Genomic DNA, 27,311 nt, shown 5'->3' on the forward strand with positions numbered 1-27,311 from the left:
GCTACGTCATCACATTTATTCCAAAACGCCACTTCCGTGTCCTGTTGCTTCCAGACGGGATATTCAAAGGCAGCAAAATGGTGCAGTGCTGTGTCCCGTCATGTTGCAGCAATAGAAATCATGTCAACAAAACAGTCTCTTACTACCGTTTTCCTCCGCTACCGCCCCCCCCCCCGGTTTGAGTTATACGAGTTGAGACCCTTTTTGAGAAGTCGGCGAAGTAGGATGTCACAGTAAAAAGGGTGACCGGTTCCTGGGCTGTAGCCATTGCTGTTTACATTGGCTGCATTAGAGTAAACATGCTAGTGGACACGGAAGTAATTCGTGACGTCACACTAGCCATCCATATAGTGCGGGGGGGGGGGGAGACCAGTCAGCAAACGTGCAAGTGTTGCTTGAACCAAGCAGGCTTGCCTTAGTGCACAATCAAAATCTTTGTGAAAGTTCTCCATCATAAGCATGTAGCTTGCTAGCTCGAGCGCTTGTCGTCGTTGCACAGATGGGATTTTAAAAACGGCAACACATGGAGTGGAATGTGGGGTTTTGGAAGGTATGGCGGAGAGAAGCTCTAATTGACAAAGGTCAGACAAAAAAAAATCTGATCTTGAGTAGTGTTGTAAATCCAGCCAGAGTAAATTAATTTGATTCAAAGGGGGGTTTTGCTAGTACCATATTTCCAGTTCACTACAGTGCTTTAACGACAAGTAATTAATTCAAAGCTGAAATAACTAGTTTCTGACAGTTTCTTGCGAGACCAGGTCTCGTCATGGTGTCCTACTCAATGAACCTGACGCCACCAGCAGCCAGTCTGTTATACCATCATTTATGTTGAAAGAAAAACCTGGCCCATGATTTAGTTCTGCTTTATTTTATAAACCTATGCATTTAAAAACAAAGATTCTCCAGTGACTCTCTTGATTACATAAATATTGTGCAGTCAGAACAGTGTCATGATTGTAGGTGAAGTATTTACCTACCTTGTTTAAAGGTGCTATAGATAACATTTTTATGTCGAGTAATAATTTAAAAAGTATATATCAACAGAGCTTTCAGAAAGGTGGGGAATAAAAGTATTGCTTTTCCACAAAAAAATTATGGATTCATTCATAATTTATTTTGGCGGATCCAAAATGTATGTCGTTAACATGTATCCCCTCCGCGTGTAGCTTTATGCCAAGCAAGCAGTGCAAAAATTTACCGTAGTGGCATGCAGTAATGCGCCTTTCATTTTCGCGGAAATAGGCTGTCTATTGCCATTCTCTTTGACAAACTCTAACCTTAACCAGCTCCTTAACAGCGCCTAAACTTAACCGTTCTAACCTTAACCAACTCCGAAACAATGCCTAACCTTAACCTTAACCATAGAAATTATATTGCCATTCTCTTTGACAAACTCTAACCTTAACCAGCTCCTTAACAGCGCCTAAACTTAACCGTTCTAACCTTAACCAACTCCGAAACAATGCCTAACCTTAATCGGCGAAAGAATACACGTTAAAAAAAAATCACGTTAAAAAATATTTTCGATGGGATTCGAACTCGCCAGCAAACAAGCCATAGGATCCACAGCCATGTGTCCTTGCCAATTGAGCTATTTGTTGGATACTGAATAAGGGGCGGTGACTTATATATATTGAGCTCCGCTCGTGTCGCATGCGCGGGCACCTCGCGCGAGCACGCCGGCGCACGCACGCACCTGAGCGAGCACGCCGCCGCCGGTGCACGCACGGTAGCATTTGTCTGAAAAGAAGGGCGCTTTACCGCACTAGCGTGCGGTGACGAATGCGGAAGCATTTTTGCACTGCTTGCTTGGCATTAACGTACAGGCATCCCCTCCCTACTTCCATTTCCCCACGTGGAATGCACCAGATTGGATAAATGACATGCTGGTGCTCTAGTGCGACATCTAGTGGCTGAACGTTATCTATAGCACCTTTAACAACCAGGCAATGCCCAAGAGAAAGTTGTATGTATTGTAGTCCAAATCTTGTCATTTCTCTTAGTTACAAGATAGTGCCAGTAAAGCAGTTTTTTGGGGGAAAAACGTTTATTTACAGTGGTGACTTGCTGCCCCCTAGTGGTCAGGAAATAGTCATTGCAGCTTTAATAAATGTGTGCATTCTGAACGCAATAAAGCTGCGGGAAGTAGCATTTTCCACTTAAATTCACCAATACGAGCTTTACAAATGTAAAACAAACTTCTATTATGTCATTCTTCCATAAAACATCCAAGCGATCTATAATGACAATTCTTTCAACTCACACAAAAAGACAGCTACAGTAAGACAACCAGTAAGAAGTAGAGGGTTATTTGGCGCTCAACTTGATACAATCTCAAGATTAATTTGGTCAATATCTGGGTCACGCTCCTCCGAATCCTTAATTGACTTAACTCAAGGCCGGCCCTCATTTCTTGATCCTCCTATCGCAGCGGTGGCTTTTGTCGAAGGGAAGCGACAGTGGTGATTGGACGATCAAAAGAAGAAGGCAGGGTTTGAGGTAGGTCAATTGCAACCAAGAACAAGGAGTTAGCAGAATCTGCTTGCATTTTAAAAACAGGCCAGCTTCCCCAAATATAAATTTTCCATGCGTACATGGACAAGTCTAATCCATGGGAGCGCTTATTACAGAAAGAACATGCACATTAAAATACTTTAAAGCATTTTTAAACCCCTAAATTTGAACTAACATTGCCTGGATCCAGCCACTGACATGCCAGAACCAGGCCCAGCTCCATCACTTTTCTCAAGAGCAGGAGTGTTGATGTTGGATCTCATCAGACAAGGGTGCCCCTAGCTGTGAGGAGTGGAAATGCACTAGGTTTAGCTACTGTGCATGTGTTTAATGCATGTCACCTGGAAAACACAGTAACACACACCCATCACTTTTCCAGAGTACCGATCCAATCCACTACTGAGCAGCGTAGCCCAGACCGTTAGGTTGGGATCACTGAACTAAAACGATCCGAGATATCTTATTTTTCACCATTAGTGACATGATTATCCAACACATTTCTGTGACAAAAATACAAAAACTAACAAAAAAACAAAAACAAGTTGCTATGCTTTCTGACACGTTAAATACAGCTCCTGGTGCCGGGTCTTTAGTACTGGGGAGATTCTGTGATACAGATATCTTGTAATAAACGAGCCCGACATCAGATACCAGCTACAGCACCTCTCATATCAACTCTTGTGTAACAGATTGCACAACGGCAGTATCTGAGGGGACCCTTGACACATCTATAATGAAATAGGTTCCGAGATGATAAAAAGTCTTAATGTTGTAAACATAGTATAGCGTGTGGAGGTTAGAGAGCCTCGTTGCAAAGGATCCAAGCAGATATTGGTATTCTTATTCCACACCAGTTCTCTCAATTTGGGCAACAGAATGACAGCAATAAATGACTTCGAATTGATTGAGAAAGGTAAGTTTCATACAAAACATTCATCTCCTTCCTCTGAAGAGAGAATAGAGAGAGACAGGGGAGCTGACCTCAATTAGCCTTATTCACTTTGCCGCCATAATTGGGGCTACGACTGGGAAGAGCCCCTTCACTTCAATGTTAAACGAGGACACACGCGACAATGCCTTCGAGTCGCCACTAGGGGGAAAAGCGGCTAAGTGTGAGCGAAAGACGACCGAATGACTAAATGAACAAACGAACGAGTGACATTGTAGTTTTCACGTTTTGGAGACACTGAAAAAGAAACATATGAAAATAAAGACGGCTGCGAGGTGAATAAGGCCAAACGTTGCCGTGGTTTCCTCCTCTTCGTCCGACGTCTTACTTACAACCAGACGGCGTGAGTCTCAGCTAGTCGCGAGTTTCAACTCGAAGCTCTCACCTCCCGACAAGTCTCCGCTGTACGGCACACACTATCCCATCAAAACATTATGAAACCTAATCGAGCAGCACGAGTACGTGTGAGAAATCCACTCTCAACCTCGAGGACCCGAAGCTCACTTGCAAATATTTCCTTTCGCTTGCCACGGGGTGGATCAAGACAGCGCTGTCCGTGAGACATTTCAGATCCTGGCCCCTAAGTTTAAGAGACTTGCAGTGTCACTGGGAAGAGGATCTTGGTGCGAGGACGCATTTAGGAGACCAGGGCCTGATTTAGCCTCGGCAGACAGACTGGCGGGGGCACAGATGGAGGTTTTGACACAGAGCAGAAACGATAACGGCTTCCTGAAAACACTAAGCCTGTTACCACAGAGCCCAATGAGAGGGCCTGAGAGCCGATGCAGTGCTGCCTACTATTTACTAGATATATACGTTTGCGTAGCGCCGAGAGGTTTGCCTTCAGACCTAAAAGACGGCGGTTTTGAAGTGGCCGCCACCCTCCTCCTCCGTGGCCAGCTGAGCTCTAGACGCATTAGAAACCTCACCCTAAGCTCCCCGTCGAACGGCTCAACATGTTACGAAAGCCCTTTGGAGTAAAAACAGCAGTGCAATAAAAGCCCATCTTCTGTAGAGACTAAATCACGCCGGCTATACAGTAGTAAGGACACAAATAAAAAAAAACGGCACAGTAGCCTTTTTTTTTAAATAGCTTTCTTCTTCTTTTTAAAAAATATATGTATATCGTCGTCTAATGTGAGGAGTTGACTAGAACAGGGCCAGATAGTTAAGACGTCAGATCTGATCTCATGCGGCACTCTGCAGCCCTTCACACTCGCAGAACGTGGCGGCTGCTGGGCCCGCGGTGCCTGAGGAAGAGGACCCAGAACGCACCTGGATGTTGCCACAGGCGGACGAAGCGGCTATTGACCCATATTGACGCGGGGCGGCCATTTTGCAGATAAGAGCCGCGGAAAATAAATCCCAAAACCGGAGCACGTCATTGAGAGCAAAATGCCCACCGTGTGAATAATGGTCAGTTTAGCACAGGCTGGGTTTCACTTCATTTCTGACCCAGCAGTGAGGATTATAGGCGCTTTGGGGGTGAAGTTGCCCTCAAGCGCCGACTAGTGGTCAGTTGACTCTTAATACCCCTTTTAAAAACAGACTGACCCAAAAGATTCAAATGTATTAAAGTACCGTACAAACGAAAATAAGTTTGGACTCAGCGATGAAAAACATATTACGTATTTTATGTAACCCATTTTCTGATTGGTCCGTTATCAATTTGGGGGGGGGGGGGGGGGCATTTTCCCAGTGGAGGCCAGTTTATATGGGTATTGTTGTTTCTTTGCCATGTAGCCCTGATAAAGGAATGTTGCTAAAACACCTTGGTTTTAATTGTATGAATAAAGAGCATTATTTTTTTGAAGGTTTGTCTCCTTTGAAAGTAGTTTCCAGTTCACGCTCCTTGGTTGAAGGAAGAAGTTGCGACAGACTACAGATGGAAATTAGCTTCTGCTAAATCTGGTGCAAACATATTTTCATGTAACAATGATTAATGTAAATGCACAGTCTATATAAATAAAACCTTCCTTTTATACAGACAGCTGACACTGGTTATTCCTGAGTAACTAGGTCGGTGTAAAAAGGGGTTATAATTAAAGATGCTCTAAGCGGTATGTTTTTGTTAAAATAAGTGTTAAGTAGCTCTACATTCAGACAGCCATCACTGATATATAGAGTGTCTGGTCAGTAACACGAGTCTCCCAGTCCCTGCACTCTGTAGTACAAACACAAAATAAATGTTCTGGTATCCTGTTCCCACTTTATCCAATCAGGAGAACCCTAGATTTATTTTTTAGTCATTTCAAGAAATCTTGCCAAGCCAAATTTGCTGGCAGATTATTATACTCGTTTCAAGCTAGTTTTGCTTAAAATCTTTTTTTGATTTCGTATTATTCGTTCTCTCTCCTGATTGAATCAAGTGGGAACTGGATTCCAGAAAATCTATTTTCAGTGATGGCTGTCTGAGTGTAGAGCCACCATTATAACATGTAGACCACTTACTTTAACAAAGGAAATACCACTTACAGCAACATTAACCACTAGATAGAAATCGCCAAACTGACATGGGATCAGGGCTCTGAGGAGCAACCTCGCCCCGCTCCGTTACAGCAGACGACTGGTGAATCATGGGTGGTTGTTTAGCGCCGTCGTAATGATGTCCTAAAGACGGCCGGCGGTGACGTAGTGGTGTAACCAGGGGCAGGAGGAGCACTTGGTTCGTGGTTAAAGGGGACATCCAGCCGGGCCACACAGAGAAACTGCTTTACGGCCAGGCTTTCATAAAGACCAACAGGCAAGACGGTCCCTCTGACCCAAGACACACCGCTACACACAACACGCCTGCAGAGAGGAGAGGGAGAGACAGAGAGACACAGACAGAGGGAGAGAGACAGAGAGAGACACAGAGAGGGAGAGAGACAGAGATAGAGACACAGAGAGGGAGAGAGAGAGAGACACAAAGAGGAGAGAGAGACGAGATCACACGATTGGTAGGTGGACACAGAAACAACAAGAAGCACATCTGTAGTTATATTTAATTACAATCTATAATCAGGGTATCTGCAGGTTTCAACAAGTTCAATTTAAGACTTTTTAATAACACTTAGAGCAAGATTTAATACCAATTTCACAACCATACTAGCAAAAAAAAAGAAAAACACATAGCGACACTGAACTGGCGGCTGCACTTGTGCGCCAATTAAAATTCTCACACATTCCATACAAGCCGTCACCAGACTTGAATACAAAAACATTTTATATGATTTCATCTCCCGACTGCCCCCCAAAAATGTAATACCTGTGCAAATTGAGAATTATGAATTTAATACTTTTTAATACCTTGCAGATACCCTGTCAAATTGTTGTTATTCAACAACCATAGAATTAAATATCCCAGGTCTTAGCTATCTACAACCATCACCACAGACTCACAGCATAGAAAGGAAGTGAGTCAATAAAATAAAATCTATAAACTAATTACTCAAATTGCAGACCTCAACATGTTAAGGGAAGCGCTTCTCTACCTACTCATCTCATGGTGGACATCCGGTCTGCAGCACTAGGGCGAGGAGAAGTTCATCTGGTCCACCTGAGTCATCTTCATGTTGTTGTCCAGGATCTGGAACAGCTCCTGGATGTTGGGAACGTACCCCGACTGCAGCTTCGACCAGAGGGGAACATCTGAGAGACAGAAAGAGGGAGAGAGAGAATCAATCACTGCGTCTCGTTTATAAAAAAAAAAAAAAAAAAAAAAAAAAAGTGTATCATGTATAATTTTCAATGTTTGATATTTCAGCTTTATCTAGATGAGAATGGGTAGAACAGGGTAAATAAATAAATAAAATGTATGTTAAATTGCATGCCAATTTTAATTCTTGCGAGTTCCATACAAGCTCTCACCAGACGCACCAAGTAGCCCCGCAAAAAACAATGACTTGAATACAAAAAACATTTCATATATTTAATATTATTTAATCTCCCGACAGCCCCCCCAAAAACATTTTAATACCTTTTGAGGCCTTACATTGAGAATTGTGACTTTTTTTTAATACCCTGCAGATTCACATGACCAAGTGTGGCCAGATTAACTGTGCCATATTGTAGGACAAAACCGCCATGAGAACACTATGAATACGTAACCCTTTTCAAAACAACCATGGTGACAGATGGGTAAAGAAAAGTGTAACCCATGTAGAATATTCATTATATCTACGTTTACACCTTTGTTTGCCCATCTATGACAAGTCAAAATGGCTGCTGTGAAAAGGCTGCTGGTGCCGTCCATGAAGCAGCCCTGTGATTGGAGGACGCACCGTTGAGCGTGATCTCAAATGCCCCCGTGGACAGGAAGTGGGTCTCCAGCATGTTACTGAGGAAGAACGCCATCAGGCACGAAAAGATCTGTGAAAAGAAAACACACAGGGTTGCTCCTAGTTAAATAATTAGGTCATTCTCCACAAGAGTGTTCAAATAGCACACCCTACCATCTCTGCCATGTTTGCATAACCCTAGTTAGTAAGTTTTCAAAATCAACGCTCCTCTTAGCCTGCTTCATTTTGCATGTTGCCGTCGCTCGTGTTTTCCCCCCTCGCTTATTTTCCAGACACGGAGATAGTCGCTACCTCGTCATAGTTATATTGCGCCCTCTATCCGTTCATTGAAACATGCTTTGAAAATACACCATTCCACTGACGGCTACAATGTAATAAGATACCGACAACATTGTAACATATCATTGTTTGATCGAGTAAATGACATGTGTTCAAGTAAATCCTTAATGATGACGCAATCGATCTTGGATTAATTGTTAACATCCCTAAAAGATAAACATTTTATATAAAAGAAAATATAAAAATGTTACAATAAATATAGGCAATAGAATTATTTAACCTGAATATATATTATCAGTAAGAGAGTAAACAGTATACACAAGGTGCAGTATACCCTAACTGGCATTATACATCATACATTGTAGTCCGTGCAGGTTTTGGTGGTTAAGACTAAGAGTCAGACACTTGTTATTATCTCTGCCTGCACAGTCTCTGTGGCTTATATACGAAAAATCCAAGAGCGATTCTTGAAAGGAGGGAAAGAGGAGGGAGCATTTTGTCAGCATGTAGCTTTTGCTTTCTAGAGATACTGGATGGACAGTTACACGGACACTTATTACTCATTAAAAGCAATGATTGTATATCAACTTGATTTGTAGATGATTTTGTTGGAACTTGGAAGACATTTGAAGATTGTGTTTTGAAGGTGTACTTGGTTATGTATCTGAGTCAGGACTAATGACAAGTGGTTGATATATAAAAGGCTAAAGACTAGGGGGAAATAAATGTTCTTTCACAGCAAATTACCTTTGTATTTTTTCATTATTTTATATTGTTCAAAATAAACGATTAATTAATTCATATTGTACTGTCTTTTACTATTATGCACTTTGCTACTAGGGGTGGGGTGAAAATCGATATGTAGTAGTATCGCGATACTTTGTAAGTATCGATATTTAATTATTCATAAATTCATAAATCAAAATACATTGTTCATTTCAATACCTGTAATAGTACAGTAGTCCACACACACACACACGTGCATTCAGTTAAGTTGGAATATGACTGTAATACAAACAGTTCAGTTTGTCAGGTACATGCAACACAGATTACAGTGTTTACATCTGTCTGCTTGAGAAAATACCATGTTGACAGTTTTACTTTGCAGTTGAAAAAAGGTAATAAATTAAATTTGATAAAAATAAAGAAAATTCTGCAATACTCAGCGTATCGCAATATATTTAGTATCGTGACGCAAGTATCGCTATAGTATCGTATCGTGAGGTCTCTGGCGAGTTTCTTTTTTTAAATAAATGTATATTTGTACCGTGCGTGCGTATGCAAATGGGACACAATAGCAGATACCACCAAAGTCACTGGCCCACTGTGTGTGTGTGTATCTGCGTGTGCAAACGGGAATGGGACAGACATTTTAACTATTAAGTGATTAATGCCTACTGTGGCAAAGTTGTAGGACAACAACTAGGCCTAATAAAAAAGGCAGTGACATTGAACTACTGCTACAAAAGTAACAGTCACTTAACTTTAGTTTGTGCCCCTTTTATGCATACAATGCCTATGTTTTGGCTAGTGTTGCTCTTCTAGAAAAATAATCCTTTCAGGGTTGCCTATTGAAATAATGTACACCTCCAGAAACATTGTTTATGAGTTTGCGTGTCAGGTAGACCATTGATTGACAGTCGATTCTGCCAATTACGTCACACCGCTTTCACCCACCTCTGCTGTTGATAACGCTAGCCAAGTTAGCATACACACATGCACAGTGGGCCAGTGACTTTGGTGTAGGGGTGTAACAATGCATCGCAATGCATCGATCCTAAGGGGAAAATTTAACTGCATAGATTTGAAAATGTTAGAATTGATTATAATCGCAATTTTAATGTGTACTGTACACAGTGTTGCTATCCTCATGTCCGTTACAGCCAACACAACGACATACGCTACTGCATCAACGTTATGATTAACAAAGCAAGGCATTCGTTTTGTTGCATTAACGTTATATTACTATTATTGCTATCGATAAATCTAGGTGTTCTAAAATCTATTGCTATTGGTAAGACTAGAATAAGTTAACTTAATGTTACTGTCTCGGAAAAGTCTCGCTTAGGGCAATGGCGGACTGTCCGGAAGTAAAAAAGCAAATGAGAGCTTCCGATTGGTCATTTCCTTTATTTCCCTTGAAACCAGTCACATCACTCTACTGTGATTGGACCGTTGGCTTGAGTGCAATGTGGGACTTGTAGTTTTTGAACGATTAGCAGCGGAGAGAAAAAAGTACGACTGAGGTTGTAATCTTCACTCGCACACCGTGCAAGCAATAGATTTTTCCGGTTCGCACACACATATTATTAGGGGCAAATGAGAGTAATATGGTCGCACTGTAGAGCCCTGAGCCATATGAAATCAGTGTTCACGGAATCGCGGAATTGAGCAATAAAAATGGAATCGGCTGTAAACGTGGAATATTGCAGAATTTGCCCTAATCTGGACTGAAATTCCGTGTTCGGGAGAACATGGAACGTTTGGTGCAACGCGAACATGAACCGGGGACGCTACAGCACGTTAAACACAACACGCAGCAATGTCCAAGCGTCTAGCTGCTTCCGTGTTAACGACGTCGGAAGAAATTCCACACTAAGCCCTAAATTCAGAGCAGCGCAGTATCCTAATGACTTGTATATGACCGGTGATAAGGTGTTTTGCAAATTCTGTCAACATGCCGCGGACTGGACTCGCAAAACACGTGCGAAGATCACTCTCCAAAAGCCATGTCAGGAACACTGAAAAACACTGTGCTTCAAAACAGAGTAGGGTATATCTGCAGTGCCGCAGCCCAGCCATGTTAGGAACAAGGGAAAACACTGTGCTTCAAAACAGAGTAGGGTATATCTGCAGTGCCGCAGCCCAGCTCTCTAACGATGATCCCTGGTGATCACAATAGATACAGCTAGAGGGCGAGGCTAATCACTGACACTATTGTGATGAAATAGCTATGTAACGTTGCAGTACATAAAGTACACAGGACTAGAAATTATAGCTTCTTGCTAAATCTGGTGCACCCATCCATTTGTTTAATGCAAATGATTGTCAGTACACACTGTCCTTTATAAACTAAACTAAAGGTGCCTAAATTATGCATTACTATATTTCATCACAATAGAATAGATATAGCTAGGCTACTTACATTGTGATAATGTCAGTAGTAGCTAGCTGTATCTATCGTTTGTTTACACTTGAAATGTGTATTTTTATTTTGTCACAATATTATTTGAAAAATATTGTGTAAAATGTAACTGTTATATCTTATTAAATTGTGGACATTTATTCATTCCCACTTATTAGACACTATTTCTGATGGTAAAAAAACAGAATTCTGAAATATTAAAACGAAAAAAAAAAAACGGAATTTGGAAAAAAAAAAAATGTATTTCATATGGCTCTATAATATGTCTATGCTACGATGCACTCAAGACTGTAGCAGCCAAGTTCAACACCGTTTGACGAACAATGTTACTTACCCTTAGCTGCCAGAGTTGTACCCTTCCTGCTGACTTGTTGTACACAACTTGTACAACCCGAGAGCCATCACTGAACTGAACAATCATCACCCCCCCCTATTGCCACCACATCTACCTCACTATAATATATACTTGTATGTGCAATATGACGGATGTTGGGACACAGGGATTAAAGCAAAAAAAAATCTCCCGACTCCTGACTGAACTTTTTCAGGCCAAGTCATATTCTTATTTTAACCTCCACTATATATTTTTATTTAATAGCGTTAGCGTTTTAAGGAAACTAGATCATTTTGAACATCTTTTCTATTGCCAGTTTGCTTTTACGTAATATCAATGCTGTTTTCAATTCATTAAATGAAACTGATTGCAAGGGTTGACTGACTTTGTCATACAAATAAACAAATCTACATACTGTAACCTTTCAGTATTGTGTATAGTTCAAATTATGTATCGTCTATAGTTCAAATTCAGTATCGTGTATAGTTCACTTCAAATTCAGTATTGTGTATAGTTCAAATTATGTATTGTCTATAGTTGAAATTATGTATAGTTCAAATTATGCAGGGCACGAAATTAACATTTTTAGTTGGGAGCACCAGCAAAAATGTAGGAGCACCCACCTAAATGTAAGGAGCACCAACAATATATATGAAATATATTTTTTGTATTGATAAAAAAAAAACGACAATATAACAGTACTGTAATGCAGTAAAACAGCGAAAGTAGCCTTAAACTATAGTATAGTGTAGACCTAGTAGTGTAGCCTATAGTGTAACTAGGCATGTGCCGGTATGACATTTTGAGGGTACGATAACCTTGGGCAAAAATATCACGGTTTCACGGTATTCGGTACATAAAAAAAATCCCCCATTGAACAAAACGTATTACAGTGCACAATAAGCTTTTCTGTAAGTGTTATTTATGAATGTGTGAAGACTGTATTACACACAGAGGGAACTGTCTGACCACTTTAAAACTAAGTACAGAATATAAAATACTTCCAAATAAACTTTCATGATTATGAATATGTAGGCTAACGGAACGTAGGCCAAGTGCGTCCACATTTTTATAGGATTCTATCACATTTTCATAACAATAGCACCCTGCGCCGTTTTCATTGAGGTTTCTTACAAATTAACGATGCTTTATCTTGTCCTTTATATGCCGATTATCATTAGAATCTTAAATTGTACCATATGTCCCCCTTTAGACAACATATGTAATGCTACCAGCGCACTTTTGTTAAGATAATTAGTTGACCATTCGCGGTCGCTATACCGAGGTTGCAGTAATAGTTTAACGCTGTTCAGATCACGTCGGAGAATATAGACCCATCCCAGTGACCTGCGACCTGTGCTAACGCTCTTGGGAAATGCAGTGTTGTAGTTCTCAACATTTTCAGCCTTTAATTTTAAACCAATGCTGCCATCTACTGACAACAAAAAAGTGTTGTCTAATCGTCACCTTGAGAGCTACTTCCGTATACAGCGCCGCCCCAAACCCATTCTAGAGATTCCCACTTTTTGCTGGGAGTGGGGCGTGGCCGTATTTGGTCCCAGACAATAAGAGTGGCTGCAATTGGTCACCGTGACGTTACATGTCAAAAGGGCATTTTGCTAGTGTAATCTACTTGCAAAGATGTGTTATAATATAGCCTAGTACTATTCTTACTATATTAAACTTTGGATTAATCTTTTGTGGTGGCTCAACATTATTCACACACTGAACTATGTGTTGGGGATAATGGTTCAGCACGGACCATATTGTTTGTTACATTGCTGCCGGCAAACTCGCTCAGAGTGTCAACATAGTGTTGACATTGAGTTGATGTTAGCTGCTAGCTGGCTACCCGAATCCACAACAGCCAGGCAGCCAACCGTACAAAATACAGTCTCAGCCAATCACATCGATTTGTACAGTTAGTTAGCTCCACTCCATTGCGAATTAAAAGTTAGCCAGCCAGGACAGCCCGTATTAGCAAGCTACAGTTGCTAGGTAGCTAATGTTAGCCACCCGAAGATCGGTAGCTAGCTAACGTTAGCCACAGCTTCAAAAACGAATTTCAATTATGTTATGAGCTATCAGCTAGCCAGCTAGATAACGTTAGACAACGCCTCGTGTAGTAAACTAAAGTGAATAGTTTACTGGGCCATTGTTTAATGCTTCAGTACTGGTGTTAAAAGAGGACCTGCACGCTTGCTATCTTCGGTGCAAATTATACGGGTCTGGGTCTGTGAGGGGGAGGGCACTGGGAGCAGCGTGTGTGTGCGTCAAGCTCACGTTTGATTGGTTAGAATTGGTCAAAATGCCCTTTTTCATATTATACCAGGTAGCCAATTCGACTCCAAATCAAATTGAAAAAAAAAAAGAAAAAGACTGAAATCCATCTGGAGACAGAACGCTTTAATGCATGGGGACATGTGCAATAATGGTATTAGTTTTGTGCAATATTTTCCGCTGATGTGCAATATATTTTTTCTACTGTGATGATTTTGCAATGTTTTTTTTTTTTTTTAAACCTTTTTAATGTTCCTGTGAATAACTGCATATGTAGCAGAGGGTTTGAGTACATGAATGTGTGGTGTGTCAGTGAGTGTGGGTACAACACATGTTCAAGTTCAAGTTTCTTTAATAGTTGTCATACAGAAGTACAGAATACTTTTGTACAAAATGCTTCTTACTGTTGCGCTCCAGAGACTGTGCATGACAAGATAAGTATGAAATAAAAACATAGTAAAAATTAGAAGTAAAAAAAGAGGTCACAGTGTTCAGTTTAGACATATGTACAATGTTCGTAGACGTAGTTACCATACAATATACAATACTGTGCAGTGTACTAATATACAATACTATATAGTGCAAGGCATAAATGGACGAGGTGCAGTTTAGGTACAATTCACAGTAGGTGTACGAGTTGTAGTGCAAATCCTTTATCAATAAATATAAAGTGTAAGTGTGTTTGTGTGATCTAAAGTGTGGAGAGTGGGTGCTGCAGTGTGTTGTTTGTTTGAGTGAGTGTGTGCTTGTGGGTGTGTGTGCTGTGTGCATTTGATGGTTGTTGCATAGTGATTATTGTTCGTTTAGCGATTATTGTTCGTTTAGCAGCCTGATGGCCTGGGGATAGAAGCTCCTTCTGAGTCTTTCTGTGCTCGCCATAAGACTCCGGTATCGCTTGCCTGACGGCAGCAGTTCAAAGAGGCAGTTGTTCGGGTGGCTCGAGTCCTTAATAATTCTCTTAGCCTTCCCCTTGCACCGCTTGTTGTAAATGTTCTGGAGGGTGGGAAGCCCCCCTCTAATTGTGCGTTCGGCTGAACGTGTCACTCTTTGTAGTCTGCTACGGTCTTGTGCAGTGCTATTCCCAAACCAGGAGGTGATGTTGCCGGTCAGGATGCTCTCTATTGTACATGAGTAGAAGTTCCTAAGGATCTTCTGACTGACTTGGAACTTCCTTAGGCGCCTGAGGAAGTAGAGGCGTTGTCGTGCCTTCTTCACAACACTGTCAATGTGTGTGGTCCATGTCAAGTCCTCGGATATGTGGGCTCCGAGGTACTTGAAACTGTTCACTCTCTCAACTGGTGCCCCGTCGATGCTGAGGGGGCTGTAGTCCTTGACCCCCGACCTCCTGAAGTCCACAATCATCTCTTTTGTTTTGCTGACGTTCAGGGAGAGGCAGTTCTCCTGACACCACTGTGACAGGTTCTCTACCTCTTCCAGGTAGGCCCTTTCGTCGTTGGCAGAGATCAGGCCCACCACTACTGTGTCATCAGCAAATTTGATGATGGTGTTGTTGTTCCGCTGTGCTACGCAGTCATGTGTGTACAGGGAGTAGAGGAGGGGGCTCAGAACACAGCCCTGGGGGGCCCCTATGTTGAGCGTGATGGATGAGGAGGTGCAGTTGCCGGCTCTTACCACCTGGGGTCTGCCCGTCAGGAAGTCCAGGACCCACTGGCACAGGTCATAGTTCAAGCCCAGGTCCCTGAGCTTGGCTATGAGTTTGGAGGGGATAGGCCTGCCGCGATAAGCAATAAATCGATTAATTGCTGCGATAATTAAAATGAATGCAATGATTTTGACGGGCGCGATTAATTGCTACTGTATTTGCGCGTTTGTTTGAGGCGGAACCAGTGCCCCTTCTCAGTCACTGTCCGTGTTGGGAGGCGGGCCGCTGGCTGTGAGTACATTTGAAATGTCTCTGTGATACTTGTATAACGAACGGTTCGGCCAGAACCAGTCCTTCATGGTAAATCTAGGTTGGTTTCCTATTAAGGAGCAAGTGACTGTGGATTCACTCGGTTCATCACAGTCACGAAAGGGGCTATGAGCTTGGCAAGCCAGAGTAAAACACAGTTTTCAATCAATCAATAACAACATTAACGAGACTCACGTTGTGTCTATTCTACTAGCATTAACGTTACTCATACAAACAATCAATAGCGAGTTATATTGATCACGCTATGTACGATAGCCATGCTAAAACGCTAGCACAACATTAGCACCTAACCTAACAACAAGCCTTAACAAGTCAGCGATCTTTTTGCGAGACTAAACTCTCCGCTCGGTGGCAAATTGTGTTGATGTCGGTTTTGTTTAATCAATAAATGAGGCAGAATACAGTGACTGTATCCTTTGTTTATTGCACTTGTGCCTGCTGCAAACATAATGATTATGAAATCCTATGCGAGACATTAAAGATAGCGGCGTTCTGTTTTCGTTCAGACTCCCTCAGACTATCCAACGAGTGACACTCTATTCTGACCAATCAGTGGTCTGCAGTGTTTCACGTGACTTTTCTGGTACCACTTCTACCAATAAGATGCATGCATCTCACTCGCTTGGAACCACGACAGAGCAGGGACTAAAAAAGTACCTGATAATTACAACAATACTTCCGGTCCGGTCGGTGGGCTTCAAAATAAAAGTCTAAAACACCGGAAAAGACGGAGCGGTGGGCTTCAAAATAAAAGTTTTGGAAAATAAATTTCTCCAAAAAAAAATTCTCTAACCGGTCGCAATAATATCGCTTATCGCGATATTTTCGGGGGCAATTAATCGCCCAGCAAAATGTGTTATCGTGGCAGGCCTAGGAGGGGACTATGGTATTGAATGCTGAGCTGTAGTCGATGAACAGCATTCTCACATAGTTCCCCTTCCTCTTGTCCAGATGTGATGCTGCTGTGTGCAGCACATGGGCTATGGCGTCCTCCGTGGACCTGTTGGGGCGATATGCAAATTGCAGAGGGTCCAGGTTGATGGGGAGGGAGGAACAGATGTAGCCCTTCACTAGCTTCTCAAAGCACTTCATGGCTATGGAGGTGAGGGCTACAGGGCGGTAGTCGTTGAGGCAAGCGGGCGTAGATTTTTTGGGTACAGGGATGATGGTGGACTTCTTCAGACAGGTGGGGATGACGGCCTGTTCCAAGGACAGGTTGAAGATGTCAGTGAATACCGGGGCCAGTTGGTCGGCACAGACTTTTAGGACGCGGCCGGGGATGCCGTCCGGTCCTGCTGCCTTCCTGATATCCACTTTTTTAAAGATCCGTCTCACCTCATGCTCTGTTACCCTGAACACTGAGTCTCCATCAGCAGACCCCCCCCCCCCATTGCCGTGGTTTGTAGGCTGGTGTTGTTATTCACAGCCTCAAACCTCGCATAGAAGGAGTTGAGATCATTTGCTAAGGAGATGTCACTGTTCAGTTTGAGGGGGGTTCCTTTGTAGTCTGTCATTGTTCTGAGGCCCTGCCACATGCCTCTAGAGTCAGCCTGTTCAAACTGAAGTTCAACTTTATCCCTGTAACGCCGTTTTGCCTCTATTACTGCTCTCCTGACGTTGTATTAGGGGTGGACGGTATAAACGGTATACGGTATAAACGGTATGAATTTGCTCTACGGTATGGATTTTGAGTATACCGTGTAACCGGTAGTGCAGCTCTAAAATAGCAATGACGTCATGTAACCACAGCGCGACTATTTCACTGGCATTTGCCCCTAAAAATAGATAGAATTAGTCATAGATAATAGATATGTGCGAACTGGAAAAAGTTATTTAGGAGGCTTGGCGCAGTGGGCGTGCCAGCCCCTACCGCACGCATGTAAACACGGGTCTAGTAGTCTAGTGGGACGGGACACGGGAGCTGTCGGCGTCTCCCTGAGCTAACGTTAGCTTAGCTACCGTTACAAAATGACCCAGTCAACTATTCACTTTTAGTTTAATACATGATGGGGCATTGTCTAACCGAACGGTATCTAGTCGGCCAGCTACCGATAGCTCCTGACATCAACAAACGCTCCACAAAGTCTAGTACTAGAGACGTGTATGCTACCTGTTAGCTCACGTTAACACAAGTTAGTTCACCGTTCAAAACGAAATGTCCCATTGAACTAAATAATTCACTGAGGCGTTGTATTAACGTTATATATGCAGTAGCTACAGATAGCTCATGATATCAATGTCTTATAACACTGATTCGATGCGTATTCGAGCTGAGGGCTTGCTAACGTTATAATACCAATACAATAGGGTCCAGGTGCAGCGCCGGAGAATCCTGGCCGTAGCTCTGCTCGAGGCTACTCGAGTATAGGTCCAGGTGCAGCTCCGGAGAATTCTGGCCGTAGCTGGAGGCTACTAGAGTACACACAGACAGTGGAGCTTGTTGCGTGGTGGCGATGTCTCGCAGATAATACCAGTACAAGTCTAATTATATAATATATATATTTTATAAAAAAAATATATATATATAAAATTAAAAAAAAAAATTATCAAAAACGATGATACCGTGATATATACCGTTACCGTCTATGCTTCAAATTATACCGTGATATACATTTTAGACCATACCGTCCACCCCTACGTTGTATCTTGCCATCTTGTGTTCTTCCATGTTGCCTGTCACCAGCCCGGTGTTGTATGCTGATGTGCGCACTTTCAGAGCCTCACGGACGGATTTGTCTACCCAGGGCTTTTGATTTGGGTAGATATTAATTTTGGTGGTGGGGATTATTACTTCTACCTGAGTACAGACATAGTCAATCACCGTTTCGGTGTATTCGTTAATATTGGCTGTGTTATCACGGAATACACTCCATTCTGTGCTTCCCAGCACTGCTTGGAGTGACTCCACTGACGTCACGGCCCAACGCTTAACCTCTCGCGAGACCACCGGCGTTCGCTTGAGACTCTGTTTGTACTTAGGCAAAAGAAAAATTGCAGCGTGATCGCTTTTACCGAATGGACTAAGAGCCTGTGACTTGTACCCATTCTTAAATTGCGAGTATACATGGTCTAATATGTTCTCGCCTCTGGTGGGACAGGTCACATGCTGATAGAAATTCGGCAGCACCTTTTTAAGACGCGCGCTGTTGAAATCCCCCAAGACCAAAATGGCCGCGTCAACGTTAGCTGCCTGGAGTTTGTTTACCTCGTCGTGAAGTTTTGAAAGTGCGACCTCAGTGTTCGCGTGTGGTGGAATGTACACTCCGATGAGGATGATGGACGTTAACTCTCTTGGGAGGAAGAAGGGTCGACATTTTATCGTGATAAACTCCAGGTCTGGGGAGCAGTGGTTAGACATTTCCTTTGTGTTGCCTACATCGCACCACTCCTTGTTTATCATGAAGGCAATGCCGCCTCCTTTCTTCTTTAATGACTCTTCTGCCGTCCGGTCTTTGCGGAGAACGAAGAAATGGTCTGCCGGTTCTATTGCGTGGTTCGGGACATCTGGACTCAGCCAAGTTTCTGTGAAACAGAGGACGTTACAATCCCGAATGTCCCTCTGGAATTGGATCCTTGCTCTGATGTCGTCCAATTTGTTTCCTATCGATTGCACATTGGCCAACAATATGCTGGGCAATGTGGTTCTGTGTCGTTTGGACCTCAGTCTGTTCCGGACCCCGGCTCTCTTTCCTCGTCTTCGCGGCGGCTTCTTGGCGTCTTGGCCATGGCCGGCATAACAAAGGATCTCGGCGGGCCATTTCTGCTGTTCAGCGATCCGATCCAGAGAGCAATCCAAACGGTAAGTTTTTCTTAATCCAATGTCAATGATTGACTGACGGTCATACACATATAATGCACCAACAGTTGGTGCAAATAAAACTCCTAATACTATAAAAATTAACAAAATAAAGCACAGTCTCGTCGGAGCGATCAGAAAGGCAGCCATCAGAGCGGCGCCAGTGTCTATGTATGTATGGTAGTGTGTCTATGGGTACATCATGGATGTGTTGTGTGGTAGAGTGGGTATGTAGGTATCGTTATTTTAGGTGCTGCACAAACCAATCGCATTGTACTGTATTGTGCAATGACAATAAAGCTTTCTACTTCTACTAAGTCGCTTTGGATAAAAGCGTCAGCTAAATGACTAAATGTAAATGTCATATCATGTGTGGCCAGACCTGATTAAACATGCAAAATACAACAGCCATGATAAAGCAACCTTAACTCACCTTATTCTCCTGGCTCCAGACCCAGGCACGGGGGGTAGCAAGGCCCAGCATGTGGAAGGGGTTCTGGCCGCACACAATCAGGGTTATGGCAAGCAGCTTGAAGTAGGAGAAGAAGTTACCTAGATATCTGGAGAGAAGGAAGGACAATGGTGAACATTGAGCTGGGTGCAGCTCGCATCGATTTGACACGCAGTTAAAACCTGTTAAGCTGTAGCCCTATTTTCAGAAATTTCGCCTAAAGGTACATGCCTAAGTAAATGGAAGATTGCTCCACTTCTGCAAGGTCAATTAGCATGTTCTTGTATCTAGGAACATCTAGGGATCTGGGGGTATGTATTTCCAGTGTCAGAAATATTGTGTCTGTTACTAGGCTTGAGTAAATTGTAATGAAGAAAAGGAGAATATAAATGATGATTTATTTTTGCATCTGTGCCGGTGAATAACACCATGAAAACATTGAGGTCCTTCTGATTTGGCTCACTGAGCTCATTCAACACCTTGAGATCAAGTGTAAAAAAAATCTAAGCAAATTAATAACCACACACATGAGTGCATGCTTACCAACTGTCCGTCTGCAACACTACTATCACCGACATCTAAGAAGGGAGATCCCCCCTTGAACGGCCCTTCTAAGGTTTCTCTCCTCCACATTGCCTGTGGAGCTTTTTTTTCCCTATTGTTAGGTTTTAGTGAGTTTTTCCTTACCTTCGCGTGGGGTATGTCTGGGAGTGCTTGCATTCTTTCATTTATTTGCATTCATCTAAAAAATGTTTGGACCCTATGGTGTTCTTGTTCTGTTCTTGACTTATTGTTATGTTGTCTTCTTGACTTGTTTAAAGAAGACCTGTACGGCCCATGGGGACATTAACGTGTGTTGTCGGGCCCTATAAATAAATTTGATTTGATTTGATTTTGGAAGATGATTAACACTATGATCGCCGTGAACGAGTTTACACGTCATTCCTAGCCATGCTCATTCTGCCGAAGACGCCGTAACTCGTCTTTGATGTCAATATTTCAAAAATCTGTCATCGAAATCATATTTCCTTTCCGGAGCCCTGAGACACACTGCAAAGCTCCACTGAACTCTCTAGCGGTTCAAGAGCGCCATCTGGTGGCCGATCGGCAGATCGCCAACCGGAAATTAACCTTTGAACCGGTAGTGCTCATCCATATGTGGTCCGGGCACTCGCTATCGTTAGAGAGACTCCCGTCTTGATACAGTGAACATCGATCGGTGCAAATAACTCGAAAAAACAACATGATTTGGACGTATATACTATTATACAACCTGGAAATGGATCGGGCATTTCTACATCCCATAATAGAAAAAAATTCTGTTCCACGCTCATCTGCCAGTGGCGCGAGAAAGCCACGGTAAGATTCAGCGTTATATTCTAATGTGTTCGATATAAACTGCTATGATGAACATATGACCCACTCTGGATGAATCATCTAACGCTGCCCACGGAATTATAAACGATCCCCCGCCCATCCGGTCATCATCAGATGATACGTAGAAACTTCTAGAAGCACATCCAGTTGACATTTTTTATCTTGCACAGATTCCTACCAAACTGTATTTGATCATCAATATAATGCATTTAGGGCTATAAATCACGTTCTGAAGAAAGCTGCAGAAAACGATAAAAACATACTTATACTTTAGACCATATTTTAGTATGAATATGTGAATGAAAAGGTTTAACGTTGCTACACCCTGAACAATACATATAGGACATTGAATGGGCCATAATAATGGCAATTTAGCAATAGAATTTAAAAAGTTATAGCCCTGCAAAGAAGGGGAACTTCTCCATGTTAAATAGGGCTGGCGAGGGATGGTAAATTATGAATTTAACCCCGGCAATCAAAGTGTTAAACAGAAGGATTTGTAGATACAGTAATAAATGATAATCGATTTTAATTATGAATTCATATTTGACCTTGAACTTGACCTTATTATGGCCAAATCATACATCTATGGATAGGGAAAAGGCTCCACTTTTTAACGGCAGGGTTGAATCAGGATTTAGTCATTTCCTTGCGGTTTTACGATAAGAGATATAATTAGCATTTTTTCGATAAATTCGTATTTCCGATCAATCGTCTAAAACATCGGTAAAAATGAAAATATACACTTTGACTTAGGGCTGGGCAATATAACGATAAATATCGCGATATATTTTAATAATCGATATCGAATATGGAAAATTTAAAAAGAAAAATCGAAAAATCTTTTTTTTTTCTTTTTTTTGTGACCTGCAACAGGACAGTTTTAAAACCAGAGACAGTGGACAGACTTGTCTTTCTTGCCTGCAACTTAAAGTAATGGCTTTGCTTGTCCAAATGACAATACTGACCAAATTGAGATTTATTTTTCTCTCGTCCATTTATTTAGTTTGCTTTCTAATTTAAAATACAGTTTGAAACCATCTGTACACAGTAGGCTATGTGTGCTAGCAGAGCTAGACTCCAGTCACGAGTCACGGTGCACATGTGCGGTGGTTTGTCCACCAAAAAAGCGCCAAAAGATCGAAAATGAACTAGCAGAGCCAGAACTGTTCAACTCCCCTGGAGCCACAGCCAGCAGAGAAGCCAGTTTTTCTTTCGCTTTTAAACCAGCTGCAGCCTGAGAACTGGAGTGTGAGGGGATGTAACACTAAAGATGGCGGCAACGACAAAGAATTGCTGCAAAATAAACATACATCTGTTATTTATTTATAAAAAAACAAAAACAAAAAAAATGTTTACTAATAATTATCGATAGAGAAATATGATAACATTATCATATCGTTATCGTGATATGATTTTTTGCCATATCGCCCAGCCCTACTTTGACTACTGTTTTGATAGGGTTATGGTCTTTACTCTTGGCTACAAAAAAATAAAATAAAAAAAACATTAACCGCTTAACATCCAAGGTCCCGCATGTGGGCCCTCATGAGGACGATTCGTGACGCGCCACTTTGCCGACCTCTAGCGGCTTGGGTGTGCATTTCTTTTAATACAATATATAGATAGAATTAAAGCCCTATTTGTTACCCGTCAATTGCCCTTTCAGGTGACGAAATCCGTTCAGCGGTTCTCGAGTTACATGCCGATATGTGAGGCATGCGCCAAAGTACACATTTACCACCCCCGATCTCCGGGGGCTCTAGCTCCGTCAATCATTTGGCGATCTCGAACATTTTTGGACAGGGTTGTAGCCAATGAGTGTGGCTTTCCAATGATACCCCATGATATGATAATTGGGGATCTAATACGGTCTCTATTGATCGATTTATGATAAAGAAAAGCAGGGTCGCCCTATAGGGGGGGGACCTACAGACTTAACAGGTTAAACGTTTGGCCAGTTGCATGTAGGCTTGCGGGAGCTCGGTAGGCTCCCTGCAACCGTCGCAATCCCTTTGACGTCACAGTATAAATGAGGTATTACATCCTACTACGTGGGAATAATATTGCAGAAATTCAGGTTGTGTCGCTTTGGTTTCTGACACGTTACATGTGGCTCTTAAATATATGCGATATACAAGGGCGAAACTTTAGTTTGAGAAGTGGTGGTGGGGGGGGGGGGGGGGCACACAATTATTACGGGATGGGAAATGTTTACGTGTGAAGAACGCACACGAAGCTCAAATCATACCCACGTCAATTTCCATTTAACCACACTTTTCTTCATTAGCCATACTCCTCTCAACATGCCATTGCACAAACATCACAGAAAAAGTCTTTAATTAACGTTATATAATGTTATTTTTCTGACTTTAAAAAGTGAGATGGCCATGTCCCCCCTGTCCCTAGTGGAAATCTCGCCCCTGGTGATATGTCTATAACGCGTGACAAGCCTGACATTGGCCTGTCAGTGGCCCAATATCAGATACCAGTAACATTCCATTGTACAGAACAAGGGAGTTCATCCAAGTGTGGGTAATAATCAGGACACTAAATCCAAAGGCCATCACTACCTACTTGTTGAAAGGGGTCGGAGGGTAGTTCTCCCCCTCAATTCGGATGTCCGGGTACAACTGGTTGATAGACCGGGCGTACTCCTGGAACACCTTGCTGTACCCTCAGGAAATACTGTAACACACACACACCATTTGATTCTATAAAGGCTCAAGACCTCCACTGACAACATGCATTCCCTAAAGACTTCATGTTTAATATTAGCTGTCATTTTAACTGTAACCTAGCTGTAATTTTTAACAAAGAATGTATATTTTGAGTTGACACACTACTGAGTACTGAGTGACATAATATTTCAACATCATCCCCTGACACACTACTGACATAATATATTTCAACATCATCCCCTGACACACTACTGACATAATATATTTCAACATCATCCCCTGACACACTACTGACATAATATATTTCAACATCATCCCCTGACACACTACTGAGTACCGACATAATATTTCAACATCATCCCCTGACACACTACTGACATAATATTTCAACATCATCCCCTGACACACTACTGAGTACTGACATAATATTTCAACATCATCCCCTGACACACTACTGACATAATATTTCGCCTGGCACACAAGCTTGCAGTATATGGAGAGGTCAGCAGTTTCATTCTTCCAGACATAATTATGTGAAAGGCATAATGTGAGTATGTGACCTGCTGCTACCCTAATAAGATTACCTAGCATTAGCAGCAAGCGAAAATGCTAAAGCTAGCTTGCATTGATTGATTGATCGCAGAATGGGTACAATAATACAGTACAGCTCAATACACACAATTGTTAAGGGGATGCAGACCAGAGAAAGACTTTCGTCTCGTTTACATCAGGGTCCCCCATTTTCAATTCATCATAATATATATGACATACATGACATACAGATACAGTACTGCTACATCTATACATTTATGACATACCAGATTTACAAATACAGTACTGTTTGTGATACAAAAAGAGTCTAAAAAAAGAGAGTATATACATTTGACGAAGAAACTGTACATTGGAGGTTGGCAGATGCACCTGTTTGCTAGAAGCTAAGCTAAGCTAAGCTACAATAGCTAGCTTTCATTGACTGTGTTGCAATTATATACACGTGTATAAATAAATAAATATAAATAAATAATAAACAAATAATAATACAAAAAAAAATAAAAAATAGGCTACCAGCTTTACCAGTATTGGAACTTCAGCACGGGCCCCGTGTAGAGGGTGTGCTTGCCCGGCTTCAGAGGCTCGGCGTCCCGCAGGCTGTGAGACCCGGCGCCGAGGCTCCTCTCAGGGGCCTCCTGGTGGTGCTGCTGGTGGAGGCTCTCCTCCTGTTGACTCACGGTTCTCCCGACGTACACGTCTCGCACCGTGACGACCGTGAACAGCAGCAAGGCCGTGAAGATACCCGTTTGAGTGTATTCGGCCATTGCAAATGGCCGGCTACGGGATTAACGGTTGTTGTCTTCTTTACCGTGTTGTTGTTCACGAGAAGAGTCCATATACACGAAGCGAGACCCACCACTGCTGTGGGAAATGGTCTGACGCCTTGTGTCTGTCTCTACGTCATTCTACTTCTTCTTCTTCTCTGGGGATTATTTAAACGGCAGCTTGCATCCTTTATTGTTGCGTTTGCTGCCATCTTCTGGAGTTAATGCACTCCTACAGTGTCCATTTTGTCAAATTCCCCTCCTCAGTGTAGTCACCGCCTGCCTTGTCTGAATGAATGAATGAATGAATGAATGAATGAATGAATGAATGAATGAATGAATGAATGAATGAATGAATGAATGAATGAATGAATGAAAACTTTATTTAACAGATTGCAGAATGGGTACAATACAGTACGGTTCAATACACACAATTGTTAAGGGGATGCAGACCTGAGAAAGTTTCAAGTTTCAAGTTTCAAGTTTCTTTAATATTTGTCATACAGAAGTACAGAATACTTTTATACAAAATGCTTCTTACTGTTACGCTCCAGAGACTGTGCAAGACAAGATAAGTATGAAATAAAATAACATAGTAAAATTAGAAGTAAAAAATGAGGTCACAGTGTTCAGTTTAGACATATGTACAATGTTCGATGCAGAATAGACGTAGTTACCATACAATATACAATACTGTGCAGTGTACTAATATACAATACTATATAGTGCAAGGCAGAAATGGGACGAGGTGCAATTTAGGTACAATTCACAGTAGGTGTACGAGTTGTAGTGCAAATCCTTTATCAATAAATATAAAGTGTAAAGTGTGTTTGTGTGATCTAAAGTGTGGAGAGTGGGTGCTGCAGTGTGTTGTTTGTTTGAGTGAGTGTGTGCGTGTGGGCAGTGGCGGACTGGCCATCGGGACGTTCGGGACGAATCCCGATGGGCCGGGACCAAAGTGGGCTGGTCCAAAAAAAAAAAAAAAAAAAAAAAAAAAATTACTTTTTTTTTTTTTTTACTTTTTTTTTTGGGCCAGTGTGTGGGCCAGTGTGTGGGCCACTAATGTGGGCCGGTGTGTGGGCCAGTGTGTGGGCCAGTGTGTGGGCCAGTGTGTGAGTCGGTGTGTGGGCCACTAATGTGGGCCGGTGTGTGGGCCGGTGTGTGGGCCAGTGTGTGAGTCGGTGTGTGGGCCACTAATGTGGGCCAGTCTGTGGGCCAGTGTGTGGGCCAGTGTGGGAGTCGGTGTGTGGGCCACTAATGTGGGCCAGTGTGTGGGCCGGTGTGTGGGCCAGTGTGTGAGTCGGTGTGTGGGCCAGTGTGTGGGCCAGTGTGTGGGCCGGTGTGTGGGCCAGTATGTGGGACGGTGTGTGGGCCGGTGTGTGGGCCAGTATGTGGGCCAGTCTGTGGGCCGGTGTGTGGGCCGGTGTGTGAGTCGGTGTGTGGGCCACTAATGTGGGCCAGTGTGTGGGCCGGTGTGTGGGCCAGTGTGTGAGTCGGTGTGTGGGCCAGTGTGTGGGCCAGTGTGTGGGCCGGTGTGTGGGCCAGTATGTGGGACGGTGTGTGGGCCGGTGTGTGGGCCAGTATGTGGGCCAGTCTGTGGGCCGGTGTGTGGGCCGGTGTGTGAGTCGGTGTGTGGGCCAGTGTGTGAGTCGGTGTGTGGGCCACTAATGTGGGCCAGTCTGTGGGCCAGTATGTGGGCCAGTCTGTGGGCCGGTGTGTGGGCCGGTGTGTGAGTCGGTGTGTGGGCCAGTGTGTGAGTCGGTGTGTGGGCCACTAATGTGGGCCAGTCTGTGGGCCGGTGTGTGGGCCAGTGTGTGAGTCGGTGTGTGGGCCACTAATGTGGGCCAGTGTGTGGGCCGGTGTGTGGGCCAGTGTGTGAGTCGGTGTGTGGGCCGGTGTGTGGGCCAGTGTGTGGGCCAGTATGTGGGACGGTGTGTGGGCCGGTGTGTGGGCCAGTGTGTGGGCCAGTATGTGGG

General features: G+C 42.9%; 1 protein-coding gene across 2 annotated transcripts; it reads right to left on the bottom strand.

The window, feature by feature from the left end:
* Nucleotides 1–2,028: 2,028 nt before the first annotated feature.
* LOC311225469 (selenoprotein T2-like) lies at nt 2,029–25,437 on the bottom strand. 2 transcript variants are annotated; one of them, XM_084310754.1, is made up of 6 exons: nt 25,094–25,437; nt 23,916–24,026; nt 19,944–20,070; nt 7,726–7,813; nt 6,941–7,093; nt 2,029–6,253 (listed from the first exon to the last, which is right to left on the bottom strand). In XM_084310754.1, the coding sequence occupies exons 1-5, from the start codon at nt 25,333–25,335 to the stop codon at nt 6,972–6,974; spliced, it is 690 nt and encodes a 229-aa protein (XP_084166880.1). In that variant the 5' UTR covers nt 25,336–25,437; the 3' UTR covers nt 2,029–6,253; nt 6,941–6,971. The 2 variants fall into 2 exon arrangements, with proteins under 2 accessions (XP_084166880.1, XP_084166881.1); XM_084310755.1 differs by having other exon boundaries at nt 6,937–7,093.
* Between the last annotated feature and the right edge of the window lie 1,874 nt (nt 25,438–27,311).

Source organism: Notolepis coatsorum, assembly GCF_963971535.1.
Source record: "Notolepis coatsorum genome assembly, chromosome: 3".
Taxonomy (NCBI): domain Eukaryota; kingdom Metazoa; phylum Chordata; class Actinopteri; order Aulopiformes; family Paralepididae; genus Notolepis; species Notolepis coatsorum.